Consider the following 20717-nt stretch of genomic DNA (forward strand, 5'->3'; position numbering starts at 1 on the left):
AGGAATGAATGAACTTGATATTTTATCCATTTTTAGCATTCCTACCTTGATTAAAAGCTCAAGCCGCCCTGCCAAACCACATGGACATTTCCAAGGGAATCTCTGTCTTTTGAGAAGTTATGTTTCTTTCTTTCTTTTTTTTTCTTCATGTTTTCATCCCTCACTATCCATCAGATCCTTATTGAGTCAACACTGTTGTAAATCACTGAGCTAGGCAGGGGGTCAGGGGGGTGCAGCATGAAAATGAATAAGCCATGATTCATGTCTGTGGGGAGTTTACCAGGTCAACCTCCTTTCTTTCTAATGGCTTCCTAGAAGAGACAGATACTGTACCTACTGAGAGTACTCCCTTACTGTAGGTCCCAGAAGAGTTTCTTAAGTCTGCTGTTGTCATCAGTCTTTGAGAATTATGCTCAAGGACAAAGTTTGTCTCCTTGTCACTACCTGTTATGAAGTGTTGGCAAAGGGATTCTTCCTTCTCTCCCAAGTCCCTCACTCTTTCTACTTTTTGAAACTACATGATAATCTTGGCTCAGACAGACTATCTTCTGGGCTTTACACAGTACATGTGATCTCTCCTACCTTCAGTACAATACAAAGGCTGAGTTTATTTCAAATTGCTTTAAACATTCTCAATATAAATACACTTCATCCAGAAGTAGGCAGAGATACATTAGAATCATAGGTCCACAGGATTAAAATCAGTTTTTTTTTATGCTAAACTGAATGCATATCTTTCCTCTTGTCCTACATGCTGCTTCAATTTAAATTTTTTTCTTGTTTCTCATTGCCAAATTATCTAGAATCAGTATCAGCTGAGAGGGAGAAAGGCAGAGGGGCAGAGGGCTGGCTGCGGACCCCTGTTCTGCACGTCACCTGCAACCTTGAGCCTTGACAAATGGACTCGTCACCAGCCTGGCAAGGGAGAGCCTCCTGTATGTCTGGTGAGCTCAGGGCCCTGGCGTGGCTGCCAGCCCTGGGGATGTAGCAGGGCTTCCTGGTTATGAATGGGTCTGAGCCCAGAGCTCACTCTTTCTTTCTGCCTGTGAGATGATTTTTACTCCATTAGTGATCTATTTTAGCATTAAGGATACACACAAAGGACTCGTTGGTGCTAAGGAAGTCTTAAACCTGGGTAAAAATCCAGGATTTCCACCACTTTTACTGCAGAAGCTCCAAATACTGTGAGGATGTTAATTCACCCATCGTCACCATGTCTATTTTAACCCTCATTCATAACTGCACGAAGAGATATTCTGCATCATTAGTCATTAGGGACATGCAATTCAAAACCACAATGAAAGACTGTTTCCAGGACGGTTATGACAATCAAAGTATGTGGCAATAATGTGGAGAATTTGGGACAATCATACATTGCTAGTGAGGGTATAAAACAGTGTAGCCACTTTGGAAAACTATCTCTGTATCATAGGACTGAGGGGATGTCCAGAAGTGAAGAGTTAAGGCTGACCAACAGCATAATTCAATCCCACACATACAATTGCCCTTCTGCCTTGGTAAGTCCCTTACCACATGCAAAGCTCTGAAAGCCACAGCTCACATTCAGTTCCATCAAGGCTCACCAGGCAGACTGCCTGGTGTAGGCTGACTGCATCACTCCCCACCCTCCATTTAGGACTGTGTTTCTAGCATCAACAGTTTTCGACTTCTCAATATTGTTATACTGTTTCTTCTGACTCTAAAGAGCAAAAGGGAATGATATATGTACATAGGTATTGTTTTTATTTTATTATTTATTTTTAGATTTTTTGCTGTTGAGTACATACTCTTGCTGGAGAAAGACAGGGCAATTGAGAACTCACCCTCTGAGGGGGATGGCCATGCTGCAACCCTTTGTCCTCTATTCTCCTCTTAAGATTTTTTTGCATGCATGTACACACACCTGGAGTATTTGTTTTGTTTTGTTTTTTTGTTTTGTTTTGTTTTTCAAGCTGCTGGATCTGAAACTAGAATGGTAGAGTTGACCATGTGGGATCTAGTGCCTTAACTACCATGCCACCTGCTGGCATATATATTTGTAAAGTGTACTTATTTATTTCCTGAGGGGGAGTGCAGGGAAAGCACACTCGACTGATTCATAGGACAGTCCTCTCAGGAGACCTGTAGTGGACCAAGATCACTGGTGCTCCCAGTGCACTGAGGTAGACATAGGACATGAACCTGGAACCTTTCAACGTGATCTCCAGCATTCCCCCTACTGTCTGCAGCACTGCACCTGGGCCTCTGTCTTTAGGAACTTACTTCAAGGACCTATATGAGGCATAGAGAAATCTAGGATCCCATAAGTCTAACCACACTTGCATCTCTGTCAGCCTAGAGCATCTCTTCATTAGTAAAAAACAAAACGAAAACCAAAAACCCAAACTGGCAAATATTAAAGATGTAAAGTAAGAAATAATATTTAGTATCACTGGTAGCTTTTGGACAAGTGTTTTGACTTAAAAAAAATTTTTTTTAATTGCCATAGTATATGGGCACTCACCAGAGACAGAGAAATCAGGAGAGGGAGAAAGCAGCCCCCACAGGGGGGTGCGGTCATGCCACAATCCCTTTTCCTTCACCTCCCCATCCTGTCAGGATTTGAGGCACACATGCACCTAGTGTGCTTTTCAAGCCCCTGGGGCAAAGACTTGAACCCCAGTTGGCCATATGGGACTTGGCCCTGGCTCCCTTAACCACTAGTCTAGGGGGATGGCCCTGTCTTTTATTTTTATTTCCTCCAGCTCAACCTTTTCATACCTCTTCATTTTCTGGAGAGCCAGACTTAACAATAGGTGACTCACCTTGTCTTTAACTTTGAGATAACGCTTGACAGTTTTTTATTTTATTTTTTTTAAAAAAAGAGTGTCTAGTAGACCTGCTTTAAAATGTGATAGCCGAATGCTGGCCTAACCATGCCACAGCCCAACCACGATTTACTCAGTTTGTCTGGAGAAAGAGAATACATATTTAGTATAAAGAGAAGATATAAGCAATGGAACAGTTGGTTATACATTATAGATTGTAATAAATGAAAATATCGAGTGCATTTTAAATGATTAATGTATGAAAACTGTCATCACTCACTGTGCATTAATCAAGACAAAATGCACGCTTTCCTTAGTGGTTAATGTCGCAGGCCATCGTCAGCTTTGATAATGTGCATAGTAATGCTCAGTATGACAATGAGTTGGGGGAGCTGAAAATTTAGGATGGTGGCAAGTTTGGTGTAGTATTTGGATTAGCATCTTAATCTGTGCCTTGTCAGCCTCATCAGTACACAAGCTATGTATTTTTTTTCCAAAACTAGCAAAATATGGATGCATTTAAAATTTTGTTTAACTTTTTTTTATAAAATCAAGAAGAATGACCAAGGTACCTGCTTAAACAAATACTACCAGCATTCATTAGTTAGGATGGTTACATGTAAAAGAAATGATGCCAGATAGTAACAAATCCAAGAGAAGTTTATTATGAAAATGGCACCTGCGGATGAAAAAATTAAGTTACATAAAGACAACCATGTATGTGACATGTATGAGAATCTACAAAAGTATAAAAAGAACCCTGTTGTAAATGAAGTATGTACATTTCTGATTTGCAGCATTATCAATGGTCAATGAAAAAAAATGTTTCAAAATAAGCCAGGCACTCAGGAAGTTAGGTCCGGTTAGCTTCACACAAAACAAATGTACCATAGCTGTCGCTTTGTAACGTTTTAATTATTTTTTTTTTTATATATATATCGTAGAGTTGGTAACACTGCTAAGGTTTTTACGAACAGAATATCCCTTTCCCCATTATTCAGCTACTTGGCACCAGTCTCCTCATAAAAGTTTTCATATATTTGTACAAGAAATAGTTAAAAACACAGACACAGTCTTCACAGGTAATGAAGTGTTTTTTTTTTTTTCATTTTGTAATTATTAACACTATGGATTTAGACAGCAGCTGTGATTATCTGTTAGTTTAAATCACCAGAAATCATTTTGACACAACACAGAAACATTTATAAAAGAAAAAAAAAAACAGCTGTCTAGCTGTTCTTTGTAGCTGATAGGTGCATTCCTTTGATTGTTCGATAGCTAGAGTAGAGCTTCCAAAATTAATCTTTAAATTTCTTGATCGACCTTCTTCACCTTCTAAACCTACTTAAATCCTTTGAGTAGGCTCACGATTAAAACTTCTGGCGTTTAACTTCTTTTTGTCACGACTCCACCATGCTTTGGGCCCAACTCACAGAATCAAAGGTCCTAGAGGAATCTACTCAACACAGTGATATTCAAAGGACAGCCGAGTTACTATATTAGCATTGCACGAATAAACAAATATATATGACAGTTCTATATTCCATTACCCCCTCCCACTTTGTTTTTCAAAAATGTTGGTTGACCTTTGAAATAATTTTCTGTCTCACTGGTAATTGCTTTATATATATTGCTCCATCAGCCAACCTGAAAGGAAACCAAAGAAAAGCACCCACTGCTTATAGGTAGAGCACAAGGGACTCTGGGAATGTTAACAACTGAGGCTATATGGCATCGATTTATTTAATATATCTGAGCATTATTCTTCAGTGCTTCATGTTGCACTCCAGAAGAGAGAGTCATACCCAGAATTCCATTGTGGAAAAAATGGCTCCATTAACCTTGAGCTAGTTAAGAGTCTTTTTATCTCTGAGAATGAAAAAGATTTTGGAGCTGGGGGGGAAGGAAAGAAGAGGGATAGGGGAGACAAGAAAGGGAGGGAAAGAAAGGGGTGGGGGGAATATACACCAGCAAAGCAACAGAAGGAATTTCAAAAAGTCAAACGGAAGGAATTTCAAAAAGTAAAACGGAAGATTCACAGACAGTAGAGCAGCATAGGGTGACGTTACAGAGGAAGGCCACCACACAAAAACCACTAACCCCCAAGAATCACTGATTCACTAGGACTGCAGGAATGGGACTGTACCACTCCGGACTAGAGATAGAGCACAGAGAAGACAAAGGACAAAACAACTACATTAGCTTAGTATATACTGCATATAGAAACACACATTGAAACTGCAATGGGACTGACAGCCAAAGACACGTACACATTGTACACATTACAGTTCTCACATCTGTTATTAGATGCCTTAAACAGCTGCCAAAAATGAAGTGGAAGAAGAATTTATACTTGACAGTCATTTGGAGTGTTTGACACCACACTGATTTCTGGCAACAAAGACAAAATAGGATTATTTTTTTTCTTTTTCTTTTTTCTTTTTCTTTTTTTTTACTTAATGTGCAGTTTTCAGTTGCAGTTATCTGTCTCAAGCTTATTAACCCATTCTTTAGTTTTAAAACTTATTGGTTTCACCCAGAAATAAGAACCAAAGGAAAAGAAATTCCATCAAATCAAATCAGTCCCCCCCGGTACAACCTTCCTTTTTTTTTTTTTTTTTGCCTTTTTTTTGTTTGTTTTTTGTCTTTTTTTTTGTTGTTTATTGCCGAAATGAAAAAAAAAAAAAAAAAAAAAAAAAAACCAAAACCCAAAACCATGTTAAATAGTTTTCCTTCTTTTACTCCAAAGTGTTAATTGAAGTTGAAAAATTAGCCTCAGTTAGACTGAGTAAGAAGAAAAAAAGCTCAACAAAAGGCAATATGTACCTAAACTGCTCCTCAAATCAGTTTGATTGAGTTTTCCAAAAGCCCCTTTAAAAAGAGCTTTACTGACCCATTAAATTTAATGTGAGGCTATGTTTGTTAGTTGGGAGGTAAAACATTTTAAGTCCTGCAGCAAATGTTAATGAGGGCTTTGTCTTAACTAACCAAGGAAACTGCAGCAACGGACTCCAGACCAGGACAGAACACATTTTTCCCCCCCAAACCCAGCCCAGGAGCTGCATTTTGTATGAAGACATTACAGATTAATAAATGATAGCACCATGGTTTTAGAAATTAAGTTAATGTTTCAGTAATTAACATTTAGTCCAACTTTTTTTTAAAACATTCTAGTCACAGGCCAGAAATTAAGTTTAAGAACCCAAATTATTTTTATGTGCAAGTAAGAAAATCTTAAAATCTTAACCATAAAAAGAGAATTAAATTCTGCATAAAATTCTAAAATACTATTCCCCTATTTGTAAAGGAATTAGGAACAGAACCAAAAAAAATCACCCCATTTCATTTGACTTAGTCAAACAGGGCACATTGTTTATGCTTGTCTTTTTCCATCTTGATCATATCAAGATCTTTATGAAGAAAACCCAACGGTTGTCACTTGAGAAATCTCTTGACCACAAGACTGAGTATTCTATGGCAGAGGCCTATACACATTAAAGACATCTTAATAAAGATGCAAAGGAAAGCAAAAGAACCCAACACACATCTTAGAAGAAGACAAAATGGCAGGCAACTGGTCATCTGACCCTCTGAAGGCAAAAAATAAACATATCTTTACAAGAAAGAATAAGCCAAGTTAAAGAAAGAGGGGATGGGGTGGGGACCGTCGTGTTGAGAGAAGATGCTGACCTGCTCGAATTCAAAGTGCTAGAATTAAAGGTCTAAACGAAAACGCCAACGATGCCTCCGAGCGGACCCCTGCCCACACTGGGCAGCGCCTCAGTCCTCCTTGCGCTCCAGAGTCTGTGCCGCGTGGATGCCGTTGCTGTAGACGGGGAAGGGCAGCGTGGAGAAGAGTCCCTCGGCGGTGGTGAACACGTTGCCGGCGGGCATCTGCGTCAGGCTGGCCGCGCTCACCGCGCCGCCGAAGGGTCCCGACATGTTGAGCCGGTGCACGTGGTGGTAGAGCATCTCCATGGGCGTCTTGGGGTCGAGGCCGAAGCCGGGGCTGTTAACGTCCACGAAGTTAACAGCGTGCGCGTTGGGCAGCAGGTTGCCCTGCATGGCCAGGGTCACCTCGGCTGGTGCGTAGCGGATGGTGCCCGTGGTGTAGACCCTTTGCGCGGCCGTGCTGGTGGCGGCCAGGGTCCCGGTCACCCGGTGCACCAGCGGGAGCACGACGTTGCCTGCCTGCAACCTCTGCAGCGCCTCCAGGTCCCCAGTGTATAGCAAGGAGTTGGACGCGCTGGGGCCCGCGCTGCCCCCGCTGCCTCCGCCGCCACCCCCGGGGTGCTTGTCCCGTGGGGACGCAGAAAGTGGGGGCGACAGCGGGTCGGAGGCGACAGGGGCCAAGGCTGCTGTGGCCGAGGCGCTGAACTGAGTCTTGCGGGTGGCCGCACCGTCGGTGCCGGGCGGGGTGAGGACCGAGTCAGGGATGGCCACGTGCAGGCCACCACCACCCCCGCCGCCCTGCGGGGACGGAAAGTGCTCGGAGCTGGGGGGCTTGGTCATACTGTAGGGAGACTCATTCCTGGAGATCTCCCGGTTGGGCGGGTAGTTCCAGATGCTGCTGTCGTTGTCGAAGTTGATGGGTTCCGAGATCTCCGTCTTGATCTTGAGCACCGAGGCACTGTTGGGGGAGGACAGCAGCCGCGGGGGCTCCACCAGGCCCGCGTCCAGGCCGCCGGGGCTAGACGCGCTGGACAGGCGCCGACGGCTGGCGCTGCCGCCCTTCTGTCGTTTCCGCCGCTTCTTGCGCTTCTGGTGCTTGCTGGAGGCCTGCGCGCCCGCCTCCCCCGCGCTGTCCGAGGCGCTGTCGGACGTGAGCGACTCGCAGTTCTGCAGCCGCAGGTCCGACTCGCTCTCCACGTAGCGCTCCACCTTGATCTGCATCGGGCCCAGCGCGCCGAAGCCGTCCTCACCTGCCTTGGGGTTCTCAAAGTCCGAGTGTTCGAAGCTGTCGTCGCTGTCGCGGCTGTCTGGGTTGCTGGAGCTGTGGCCATCGTCGTTGCAGTTCATGTCGTTGTCGCACGCATTGCCTGACTTCTTCCGGTCCGGTTCTGGGTCTTCACTGTTCTCGGACTGATTCCCTTTCTCGTCAGACTTAGAGTTGTCATTGTCCTCTGTGTGGGGCCCGTGGCCGGAGTGGCAGGGGTGGAGACAGAGAGAGGAGAGAGACAACACCACGTTAGCAGGACAGAAGTAGCCTCTCACCTGCGGGGAGGTGGGGACAGCAAGGACATGTCTTGTGCTCACCACTAGCTTCTCCACCTTCTGGTGACTTACAGACTGGGCTTCCTCTCTGTCGAGGACCTAGGTCAGCTGGACGGCTATTCAAAATGCTGGCCATGGGACCAGCCCCGCTGGCATCACCTGGCACCTGTTACAAATGCAGCATCTCAGGCCCCTCTCAGACCTACACTCAGAGTCTACATGTGAACAACATCCCCAGGGGATTCTTAGGCACATCAAAGTTTGAGATGTCCTGCAAAGATACTCAGGAAGGCACTTAAATGACTTGGAATAAGATGTGGGTGGCACAGAGGAAGGATGGTATGTGAGGTGACTTTCTAAAGTCTGCACCTTCCACTGGTGAATGTTCATGATTGAAAACTGCACTCTATTTCTTGTTTTTCTCCATAGCACATACCACGTGACTATGTATCTTTTTTGTGTGTTTTTATTTACTTCTATCCCCCCTACTAAGTATAGGTCCATGAGGGCAAGTCTGTTTTGTTCACTGTTGTGCATTGTCTAAAGAAAGGGCACAGAAACAACCTATTCTTTATAAAGGTGGAAGACTTTGAAAGACACCTGATGTGTCTTGGAGTGTAACTGAGAGTCAGATGTCTGAGGATTCCCTGAAGCTGGGTCTGGCTGAGAGGGGTCTGTGTTTACGGTGCTGGAGATCAGACACCCTAACGATGGGAATGAGGTGGTGGTGGTGGTGGTGGGGAACCCTAGCCACCTGTCACATTTTAGGGACGGTAGACTTTCCCAGTAACACAACCTCAGAAGACTTAGGGATGATGGTGATTTTGTAGCTTTGCCTGATCACTTCTGAAAAGCAGCCTGGGGCAGAATGTTAGCAAATCATGTAGCTTCTCTGGTCTTCACTTCCCCTTCTGAAGCAGAAGAGGCTGCAATAGAAGAGGCTTAGGAATTTTTGCAGTTGTAAATCTTATTAGTTCTGTGCTCCCTGGTCCTATGTATATAGGGATCCTAGAGAAAATTTTTTAAAAGATTAACTTTTCTGTATCCCAAAAAACTACTCAAGAAATCAACTTCCCAAAATAAACAGAAATGGAAAAGCATGGCCTGGTTCATGCTTTCATAATTCGGAAAAACAACAACAACAACAACAACAAAAACTAACGGTCTCATGTCCCGAAAAGGGCATAAACTGATTTTCCCACTTTATTTTATTATATTATTTTTTAGAAGATAGGGTCTTGCTATGTTGCAATTCTCTTCCCTGAGCTTCCTGAATCACTGGGATAACAGGTGCATGCCTGGTCTCTAGGTTGGACTGGGACTTGAACCTGGGTCCCCCTTGTGATCCCAGCCTGTGGAGCAAGAGCATCTTAGCGGTATATGCCATCATGACTGAGGATCCTACTTTCCAGGCGGTCCCAGTTCAGTAAGGATGTGAATATTTAGGGCTCGAAGTCACAGACTGTCTTGGTGCCTGTAGAGTTCGCCTCACTACAGGCTTCCAGTTCAGAGGCCAGAACTGGCTAGGCATGGAGTAGGTCTCCTTTGGTGCAACCAGTGGAAGTCTGCACCAAGTGACTGCTAAGTTAGTCTCTCTTTCTGTATAATTATGTATATACATTTGTACACTGTAACGTACATAAGTCTATATTTATATAGGTATGTATGCTTACATATGTGCACATACATATATATGTGCACTACACGTGTGTATTTATATACACACACATGTATGTACATGAAAGAGGACTTCAAAAGTTAATGGAAAAATGAAATCCAAGTATGAGTTAATTTTGGTCCAAAAAATTTTTGCAGTTTTTCATAATATACATTTTCCATGGATTATTTTTTCTTTTTTGATAGCAAGCATGTGCGCCTGCACATGGGAGTGGGAGGGGAGAGAGAGAGAGAGAAAGAGAGAGAAGCATCTTCAGCAGGATCTCAAGCTGTGATCCCCTTCCCCTGCCCTCCAACTCTTCAGGACTTTCCCATGTGCATCTAACATGTCTTCGAGTCGGCTAGGAGGATCTGAGCCTGAGGCTGGCCCTGTATACAAGCTTTCTGAAGGCCCCTGTATATATATGTGGTGGTGTACAAACACACGTTCGTGTGTGTGGAGAGAGAGACTCGGTAATAACTTGCTGTGACATGTGTCTATGTAGAAAATCTGCCTTTGGTCGCTGCCCACCCCTTGAGTTTGGAAAGGCAAGTGGTAACTGCAGAATATGGAGAAGAGTAATACCTGTAATACCTGAGGTGTCTTTAGAGTCTGACTCAGAGTCAGATGTCTCCGAGGATTCGGATGTTTTCTCCGGCAGATGGGGCAGTTGAGCGATGTCCATTGGCGTGTCCTTGTACTCGGGATTACTGTGGGGAAGGAGGTATTTACTCATCAGGAATGTGGACACCCATCTGCATGGTTTGCTTTAGACCATCCTCCCCTACTGCCTTATCCCAAACTTCTGGAGTTTAGAAAGTTCAGAAAACTAACCATGAAATCATTTCTCAGCTCTTCACAGGATTTTACGGAAGCTTAGAGTTCATGTGCCAGGGGACAGGTGCACCCTGCTACAAGGACTGAATACCCAAATGCTACATGAAAGCCACAAAAAAGCTTTTAAATAATCATGTACCACTGGGGACTGGGGAGCTGTGCTGCTTGACATTCCTCCCAGGATAACACCTGGGGGAGGGGAGGATGAGAAGTACTCTCAAGGACTCATTCCCAGACCTCCCAGGGTGCCCCATCTTCTCTTGGGCTCCTAATGAGTCCATTGCTTCATTCCCTTGTCTTGGCCCCTTGATGTCGCTTCTCAGCTGTTCTGATGGCGCCAAAGTTACTGGTGGGGGGCAAAGCCCTCGGTGCCTAACGACTTGACAGATGCACAGGTGCACCTTGGGATGCATGGATTAGGGCTACTGAACTGTCAACACACCCATTACAATCACATTTTCCTCTGCTCATGTGGTGTACACCTGTGGCTTGTTAGCTGGAACTCTGATTGCAGTGGGGAGAGGCCCAGTGTGAGAGCCCCTAACAGAATGGATGGAACCCCATTTGCACAAACGTGCTTAATTTTAGTTCTACTTTTAATTCAGAAATATGCCTCTTCTAGACAAGAGAGCATGTCTGGTCATTTTGAGCTAGCTGTCTTCTGGAAATGCTACTCCAAGGCCAGCCTGATGAATGAGCAGTGTAGGCTACTATAATTTGAAGGCTCAGGAAAGTCTCCTCCTCAAAATAGGAAATACCTCTTCTATCCTTCTGTGATGGCCAATCAGGCAGATACTTAATGATGATTCTGACTCATTTGCTAATCTCTGGCAAAAGTCCTGTATTAAAAAAGTCACTGAATTAGTGACTACTCTAAAACTGCAAATGTCCTTGGGAGGGTTAATTCGCTAAGATGGATTATCAGGCATTTACTCCTTAGTATGAATTAGCTTCAGCAGTAAAACTTTCTCTAGATAATCATGAGACTAATGGCAGGGAGGTGTACTTAGCACATGTTTAGTCTGAATTTTCTAAGAATCTGTAATTCTAATAAGCACTGTGGAGGAATGGGAAGAATATTCTCTACAGGAGCAAATTTCAAAACAGGGAGGACTAGATTGGATGGGGCTCAGATACAAAGGATTCTGGGAAGGAAGAAGTGATATAAAAGCATTGCTCAGAGAAGAACAAAAGACAAGAAAACCAAACTTCAATTGTTGCTCTTTGGCCAAGACCACATGGTTTTTCTCTCTAGCCTACAGAAATGACAACAATGAGGGTCTTGCTTAGTAGTTCCTTCTGCTAATGCCCATCTACAATAGTCTCCTTTGCCCCAAATGCCATGGGGGTTCACAGGGCCCTTGTCTTTCCACTTTCACTTTTATTGTTGACCTTATCATGGATTTGTAGGTCAGCTGAAACAGGTCGACCACATCTGAGATTAAGGCTCTTGAACCTGAAGACTGGTTTTTGATGCACAAATAGCTTCTTTCCTATCCATATGGAATTCAACAGAACAGAATCACCAAATGTTCCTGAGCTTGTACAGTTCAGTCCTAGGCTAGATCAATGACGCTGATCCCAAAGTGCATAGGTCGACTTCTCCATTTGAGGGCAGAGGAAGGCATCATGAGGCTGATGAAGCAGTAAGAAAGATCCAGAAAGGAAAACATTGCATGTAACGGGATTAACAACCACACGGATGACTTCAGTGCCCTACATTATATCCACATGGGAGACAGACTTTTTTTAGCTTATGGTGTCTTTGTTACCAGTGTTTAATTTCTAATAGCAATGGGTCTCCTTGGCATGGCACCATTTTTGCCTAGTAAAATAATGTCAGTGCCCAATATTTTATTCTATTCTCTGGATATGAGTTTTTATAACCTTTTGCATCACATACAGTCATTGTTCCATAAAACTTGATGTAAAAGGATTCCTTGATACTAGAACCCATCTTAAGCATATCACGAACACAGGGGAGATAGTTCACATAAAATTCAAGCCTGGGAGAAAGCCACATTAAATACACATACTTTTACCTTTCGAGAGATTTAATGTAGAGCAGAAGAGGTCAAAAAAGGAAAAAGAAAAGTAGATAAATGAAGACTCTGTTAAGTGGTGCACATTAAGGCCCTCTCTAGAGCAATAATCATTAGTGTCTGATTGATATGCTGTTGGTAGCAAGCACATTCATGCCTCCAAGTCATCACCAAGGTACGTGAAGCACTCTGAAGGGCCAGTGTGCTGATGAGCCATGGTTGTTAGCAGCTCAGTTACATTTGGCTGTCTGAAAGAAGAATGGGGTTCAGGTACTCCCTGTCTAAATTATCAGCCAAAGGGCACCAACTTCCATTCATAAGACCTACTGGAAGTTTTCCTACTCAGACCACATGGGAAGTGCTTGGTGGCTTTAGGCTAAGAGAAGCCAACACCTGGCATAAAGGTGGTGGGAGGGAGCCAGGCTGAGGACTGTGAAAACTTCAAGACAAGAATGGTAGAGAACCTTCCAGAAAGCTTGTCCCCAAACTATGGTCACCCAGTCCATTGGTCTGGGTTACTTCTAGTTTGACCCCAAAGACAGAAAGTAAATGAGGAAGGAGAGAATTATACCAGAATTTAGGAAGCAGTTGGATTTGGATTCATTTATGGAAATATATTTCAGGACACATTTCATGACCAGTAGGACTTGTTTTAAGGTCACAGACCGGTTGGCAAAAAATGACTGCTTCCATTTTTACACTGAGTTTGTCTTGGTTCTGGCAAGGCAACTACTTTGTTTATCCAACTTTAATGCACAGGGAATCAGAACTTATATAATATAGTGAGGGTGTCAAAGGGTTGAAATATGAAGGGAATATAACGCACTCTGCTGCTTTCCTCCCATCCTCATTTTCAGAAGGAATGGAGTGTGTGAGGTGTGTGTGTACTAGGGATATGGAGGTGCTTTTCAAATGTTTCAGCTATAAGCAGAAGTTCTTTATTATTATCATTATTATTATTATTTGTTGTCCCAAGCACCTTCTGCAGAGCTCACAAATGTTGACAGATCAAGCATTCCTGAAAATGTTGTAAATCTTCCCTTCCAACAGTCTGATCTTCTCGCATTTCTTTGCATCTTATGGAAAGAGTAGAATTTCCATGTAATTCCACACTGTCAAAGGTAGTACTCACAACATGTCAGCTCTTAACCAAAGGGCTGCATATTTTATAACTGAGACTGAAATAAAAAAAAAAGAATTAGAAAATATACCTAAGAAGATAATTCACCCAGATGATATTCTTTTCATTTGCATTCTTGGCATTAATGGCTATGGTGGCGCTAGACTGTATCCAAATATATCCTCCATTCTTCTGCATCCAGCGATAGTACTTCGTCACACACTGACCTTTATTCAGCACTGGGGAAGAAACAAAACACATTAGGACTGAAACCAGGCGATGATCACCTCTGCAAAACCTCGAGCCTAACAATGGGAGGTCTGCACAAAGCCAGGGATGCTCCTCTATATGCCCGACACAGAGTGCCATTAGTAGGACAGATGACATCAACAATCCAGTGAAGCGGCAGCTCTGGAGCGAGGGTTGTTGGCATTTGTAGCTAGACTTTATTCCATTTTGGGCAGGCATGGTGTGAAAGGAAGAACAGAAGGACTACAAATCTTTTTGGCTCAAAGAACACCTAATGCAGTGTGGATGTTGTCAATGGGCTTGATGTCAGAGGGTAAGAAGGGCAAATTTGTATGTGATTTATTCATAACTTTGAGGTAGACCTCTTTCAGTTTTTGTATATTCGAATGCATCTGAAGATGCTTTTCTGGTCTGTCTTTGAGCATGTTTCCTCAGTTGCGAGCATCAATATCAACCAGCATCGTCTGTTCCTTCTGATCTTGTCTAACAGAATTTATAGTCCTTGGATGAACTAAATTTACATTGGTCAGTGAGGGGAAATTCTGGTGAGACTTTGCTGAAGATTGGAACAGAATAAATTCCCCGAGTCAGAGAGAAACACTGGCCTGTGAGAGGCATAGAATTAACGTGGCTAGAGCCAAACAGAGTGACAGCTCCACACAGATTCTGAAATATGGCCCAAAATGAAGGAACAAGTAAAAACAATCAGTAATGTGAAACGGAGCCATTAAATACCCACTGAAAGAGAGCTTTAAAATGCAGATGTTAAAAATGATACTTTAACCAAAATCTTGCCAAGTTGAAATTGATTTGATTTGTATCTGGGTACTCCTGAACTAGTAAAAGGGGAATGTGCAGTAAATCATCCCCTGAAATAAAGTGCTGTAGATGGGAATGGCTTAAAAGGATGCCGGAAATGTGCAAAACCTGCTGTTATTACTTGGACACGGATCGCAGTAATTCTGCACCCCCCCCCCAAAGCCACCAGCAAGCTGGCCACTAGAGGGCAGTGTGCACTCGTCTACGCCGCCCACTTTTGGCATGTCCTTGTCTCCGTCTGCTAAAATGAAAAACCTCTAACTGCTGTAATAAATTTGGCTAAATTAGCTGCTAAATGGTTATCTCAAGTAATATGTATTTGCATTAATCATCTTGCTCTAAACCAGAACAAGCCAGAGTCCTAAAGACGTAGTAAATTCATATTGTCCATTTAATTACGGCTAATAAGTGCTTCATATACAATAGTTTCATGAAGTACATTTTGATTTTTTTTTTGGATGGGGAGGGGGAAGTGGATACATAAAGGGAAGTCACTTTGGAAAAGAGCTGTGTTTAAGGCCATTGAAGCTTTTCTGATTGTGTTGTGAGCTACTCTTTCTGGCTCTGAAAGTGATCAAAAGTCAAACCTCTGCCTACTATATCCATAAACTTATACATTTCAACACTTTTCTCCATTCTGCCTATTGTCTCACAATACACTAACTGGGTAGTGAGTACATTTAATAATTATGTCTTAAGTGTTGCATAAAAATGGCTCACTTTGCCAAGTGTTTCAAATTGTGGCAAGTTCCGTTCTGCAACTATTCAACGCTTAGGGTATTTTGAAGGCCCGGAACTGTCATCCTCTCTGGGTGGTGAGGCTCCACAGGTGACATTGTACTTTCTTTTGTGGACAATTGTAAGTTCTGCCATTCTGCATGCATGGCTTCCCAAGCTACAAAACCGGGTGGTGAGGCTGAAAGCAGTAAAATACTAACTCCGCCACACAGTACTTCTGTCAGACCACTGTTGCATGCAACAAGATGTGCTTTTATTCAGATCCTCTCAGCCTGGTTAACTCTTAATGACGGAATGGTGGGTTATGCAATTCTGTCCACTATTTTTTCAGAGAAAATGTATACCACCCCAATCGGTGGTTTGTACTATAATTCTGTCTGCTGCATATCTGGACTAGTGAGTTAATTTCAAACAGTCAAAGTATTTTTAACAAAGGCAAGGGGCCTAAAAATCCCCTCTTTAGAATCACACTGAAGAGAGGCATTGAGATGGCAGGCCAAGCCAGACCAGCCCGGCCAGCCTGGGGACTCTGGATGGAATTTGATCAAAAGCAGGCAAAATTTAACTAACTAACTATCCCCAGAATACAGAGTATAGAAAGAGGAAAGGAATTATAAAACAGGAACTTTCAGAATCCAACATAAAGATCACTTTCGTCCCCTTCCCAATAATACTTAAACAAAACCCCAATTCTGAGATGGATAGCCAGCACAACATCGGCCTCCCTGGTGGTGTCAAGTGTGTGTAGTGAAGGGGGCAGGAAGACTTATTTGTTAAATGACTGATCCAGTGTCATCTTTTTGAGTTAAGCCAGGATGACTCTGGGTCCGCTTAAATGTATCTGCATTTCCTAAGAAGATATATACTAACTTATTAGGGCCTCTGAATACTTTAATATAGCTTTTCTTTATTACCCAGGACAGAGGCCTTCTAGCAAAGAGAGAGACCTAGATGAAAGAGAAGCAGGGCAGGAAGGTTTTGATGTAAGGAGTGTGGCTGTAAAAGAATCAAAGAAGAAGGCAATCCCTTTGGGATTCCTTGGGGCATCAGGGAGCTACTTCACTTACTCTGGAGAATTCCACACAGTGGCAGGTGGCAGGTTCGGGAACCCACAACAGTGGGCTGCAGAAGATGGGTTTGACTGCCCCTAGCTCTTCCCTGGAGCCATCTGACACACAGAGGCTTTAAAGGGTAAGCACCTGAGTGTGACCTTCCATAAGACTCTTTCCTGGGGATTAGTATTTTCTGAATGAGACCCCCACAAGTGAGTGGGAATCTAGATAACTAAAGATGTGCCACAAAGTTAACACCTACTGAATGATAAAATGTTGACCAAAGTATTTCCCACGTTGCTTTTTAGAAAAAGGCCTATGAAGGAGTTACAAGGGAGATTTGCTTTTCCAAAGGTGAACAAGGAATAATTTTTGCTTGGGGTTCCAGAATATAAATTTATAACTTTGGGATGAAGCTACTTTCTTGAGAAAAAAAAAATCATACTGGCAAATCAGCTGGATCATTCCAGCTGTGCTAGAGGCAGGATCTGACAGCTTTTCCTGAGCTCATGTGGTCCTAATCAGCTCAAGAAGAAAAGCCACCTTGGTGCCAGTTTGAAAGAGATTTTTAGTGTGTAATAAATTAGAGAACTTGAAAAACATAGAAAAACTTTTTTGATTCTCTTTAATCCAGTAGCTGTCGTTTTTATTTTCAAGCTTTACATTTAGGTAGTAGAAAGAAATTAGGGAATATTTCTATCACCGGTGTCATAAAATTCCTTCTGTAGGGCAAAACAAAAATGAGTACAATGTAAGTTACTTGATATGGAAGTCCTTAAAAAATAGTCAATAGACTCTTCAAAAGACATAGGTGGTCATCAAACTAATGAGCCTAGGAGCATGTTTATATCTACAAACTATAAATGGAAGGAAACAGAGGGAAAGGAAATTTCTGTGGATCGTAATTTAATATCACATCCATGTGATATGGTCTGAGTACTTCTGGCATATAATCTGACATCTTCTCTTTGGTTTATTCCAAAGTTTACTTGCTGCTGTCTAAAATTGTGGGGTATACTAGTCTGTATTTCTCATTGAATTCACTGATCACATAACATCTCTAGAATTCCATCTTTAAAGTTGTGCTAAAGGAATTCATTTTTACTTAAGGCTTTCAAACTTTTAAATGGCTTCTTCTCAGGTTTTATAAAGTAAACGTGAAGGCATAAGGAGGACGAATACCTTTACAAAAGGTCACTTAGAATCCTCAGTGGTACCAGACGAACTGTGAATGCCTCTGCCTCCACACAGGAACGTGTTCCTAATAGTCCTCTCAAGCCTATGCTGTGACCCATCGCTTTTGGCTGCTCTTGCTTGAAGGGAAACCAAGAAGCTGTCATCAGCATCACCTCACCCTCCAAGCTGAAGGTGCTTTAGAGTCACACACTCTACTCTTCAGAAGACAGAGGCCACCTCCCACTTGTGAGAAGAATACAGGAGAGACAGATTTAAATCCTCCTGGTTGAACTGTTCCAGCTCTGTTCACAATTAGAAAACCACTAGTAAGTGTCCCTTTGGCAATTATGAATAAAACACCGGGACCAGCAGATAGCATAATGGTTATGTGGCTGGACTCCCACGTAGTAGACTGCTGTTGAGTCCTGGACCCAGCGGCTTAAAACTCATGCCAGGCACCTGTGCGTTCGTGCGTGCCCAAGATCCTCTTTTTTTTGGAGAGGTTTTTGCTATAGGACGTGTGTGCTCACAAGAAAGACAGAGAAAGGCAGAGAGACAGAAAGCGAGAAATCACATGGCCCCAGGGAAGATGGCCATGCCACAATCCCTTCTCTTCCATTCTCCTCTCGGGATCTTGGGCACTCACACACATGCGCCTGGCGTGAGTTTTAGCCACCGGGTCTGGGACTCGAACTGCGGTCGAGTACATGGGAGTCCAGCTACATAGCCATTACGCTAACTGCTGGTCTCCCTGCCCAAGATCCTGAGAGGAGAAAGGATTGTGGTGTGGCCATCTTCTCTGGAAGGGGAGAGGGTGATTTCTTGCTTTTTGTCTCTGTCTCTCTGGTGAGCGTACATGCCCTGTAGCAAAACTCTCTCTCTGACAACAAACAAACAAAAAAAGTCAAACATCATCCACCCCACCTGTGAAAGGAGCTGCAAATACAGTTCAACCCAAAGAAAATTGCAGAGCACTTAACATTTCAAAATTTGCATCCTTTTATATCAAATACACATTTCCTCCCAGTCCCTCCAAAAGACTAGATGCTAAGTTTTATTGAGCATCTTTTAAAAGTGTTGCCCCATCTCTTGGTTTGAGCTTAGTGGTCGGCATATAAGAAATGTGCTGCTTGAAGAGAATAATTATTCTTCCTCCAAGTGTGCTGAGCGTTTTTGCTGAAGCACACATCCACCGCCCTGTACACAGTTACCAACAGAGGGATTTCAGTTTTCCTTGGGAAAACTTGGTCCACACACATAGGCTGATGACTGAAAGGACATAAAAGAAGCCAGTGTCTGTGGCAGGAATATAATTCTGTTAGTAAATCAAAACAAATCAGTACAAGTCTGCCTTCAGAAATATGGAGGAAAAAAGAGAACATGGTCTCTTCCTGTTGGGTTGTTCTGCAAAATCAAAGCCAAAGAGTCTAAATAGTGAGTTAGTTGTGTCTTAAAAAAGAAGGAAGCAGTCTAATTCAGTTTGAAGAAGAGATGAACACATATCAAAAGCGGTCTTTTAGCAAAGGGTCTCACAAAAGGACATTTTAGTGGTTTGCATATGCATTAAAAAAGCGGCAATACTTGGAGCATTCAGGTAAGTATAGAATAAATAGGAAATGGTGAGCTCATCTGAGATTCTGCACTTCACATTCACACAGCTGAACAAAGAGCTTCATTATCGTAATGACGGTAGGAGGACGCATCTGCCGGCCATTCACCCCCTTGAGGTACCTTCATCAATGGCAGCGGAGAATGGAGAGCAGGCGCCTTCTGCTAGAAACTCCAAAATTATTTTTGAATTTACTAAAGTGAAGTGTGTGTGTAAGTAAGGGAGGGTGTGCTAGAATCACACTTCCTACTTAATACCACAGTTGGGTGCTTAGCTGTAGCCACTGGTTCTCTTTCTACATTCACAAAACTGGCAGATGAAACATGAAAAAGAATACTGACTCTTTAATCTCTGCTTCTCCACCTAAGGCCCAAGGCAGGCTGACAGGGAACTTCATTCTGGAAACAGGACTTTTTTTTTTTTTTTTTTTTTTTTTTTAATTCTGGATTACTTTTCCTTCTGCTTTTGAAAACTGTAGGCTATGGGGGAATGAACCTGACATAGACTTAAAACAAGAACAAGTTTCCTTATCTGAAAAGTTACAGTCCTTGATGCTTCCAGGAAGGTCATTTTCAAAACCCACAGGAGAAACAACATTATAGCCAGAAACTGCATTAAGTGCTTTATTTACTTGCAATAGACAGACAGTTTTTCATTTAGAACTGCTCATAGGATCAACTGAGGCTTTGATGCTGTGCAGACTGTCGTATAGATTTTGCAATTAGTGAGCTAGATATCTTAAACAGCAGGCATCCACAAATTGGTATTTAGGTTTTTTTTTTTTTTTTTTTTAAATCTGTGTGCTGAGCAGTATTTGGCAAAACTGAATGATATTTGATATTTAATATGAGTTATAAGCTTAAGGACAGAAGACCTGTGGATGTTCCGTGAATGACTATGCATCATCTATGGATTTTTCCCCTAATACACTAATGACAGGACCTGCCTGAATTGCTATCTGTGTGATTTACAACCTCAGGAGAGGGTTTTTCCTATACCACTGCCAATTGATAGATTTTTATTAACTGTTAATATTGAATCATGCAGAAAACTTTTCATTGATTCAGAACATGTCAATTTGTTAAGTTTAAAAAATAAATTTCCCTTTTCTTCACCCTAATGTACTAAATTGGAAACCAAGGCTTTCAAACACTGATGGTATCACGTTCTAACACAGGAAGAATCAAAGTAATTGCTAGCTCGACTGACATCCAAGATCTCAGATTTTCTTTTGGCTGCTTCCAGTTTAACCAGGAAGTTTGAGTACCACTGCCCTTGCCAACCTAAAACAGTTTATACAGTCTTTTTCAGACCCCTCACTCCTTTTTACAGAGATTTGCTATGAAAGGGAAAGCTTTTCAGCATGGAACTAAGATTATGGGAGGGAAAGCGTAGAT

The 20717-nt window shown here is 42.6% G+C and overlaps 1 protein-coding gene across 1 annotated transcript in view; it reads right to left on the bottom strand.

Moving 5' to 3' along the window:
* Window positions 1–6148: 6148 nt before the first annotated feature.
* The window catches only part of NPAS3 (neuronal PAS domain protein 3), a gene marked incomplete at its 5' end in the record, with an annotated part of 831631 nt that continues 817062 nt past the window's right edge, over window positions 6149–20717 (bottom strand). Inside the window, 3 exons of the mRNA XM_027773383.1 lie at window positions 6149–7930; window positions 10264–10388; window positions 13769–13916. Coding sequence (XP_027629184.1) covers window positions 6588–7930; window positions 10264–10388; window positions 13769–13916 — 1616 coding nt within the window. The remainder of the gene's footprint in view (window positions 7931–10263; window positions 10389–13768; window positions 13917–20717) is intronic.

This window comes from Tupaia chinensis, unplaced genomic scaffold (assembly GCF_000334495.1).
Source record: "Tupaia chinensis unplaced genomic scaffold, TupChi_1.0 Scaffold000350_1, whole genome shotgun sequence".
Taxonomy (NCBI): Eukaryota; Metazoa; Chordata; class Mammalia; order Scandentia; family Tupaiidae; genus Tupaia; species Tupaia belangeri.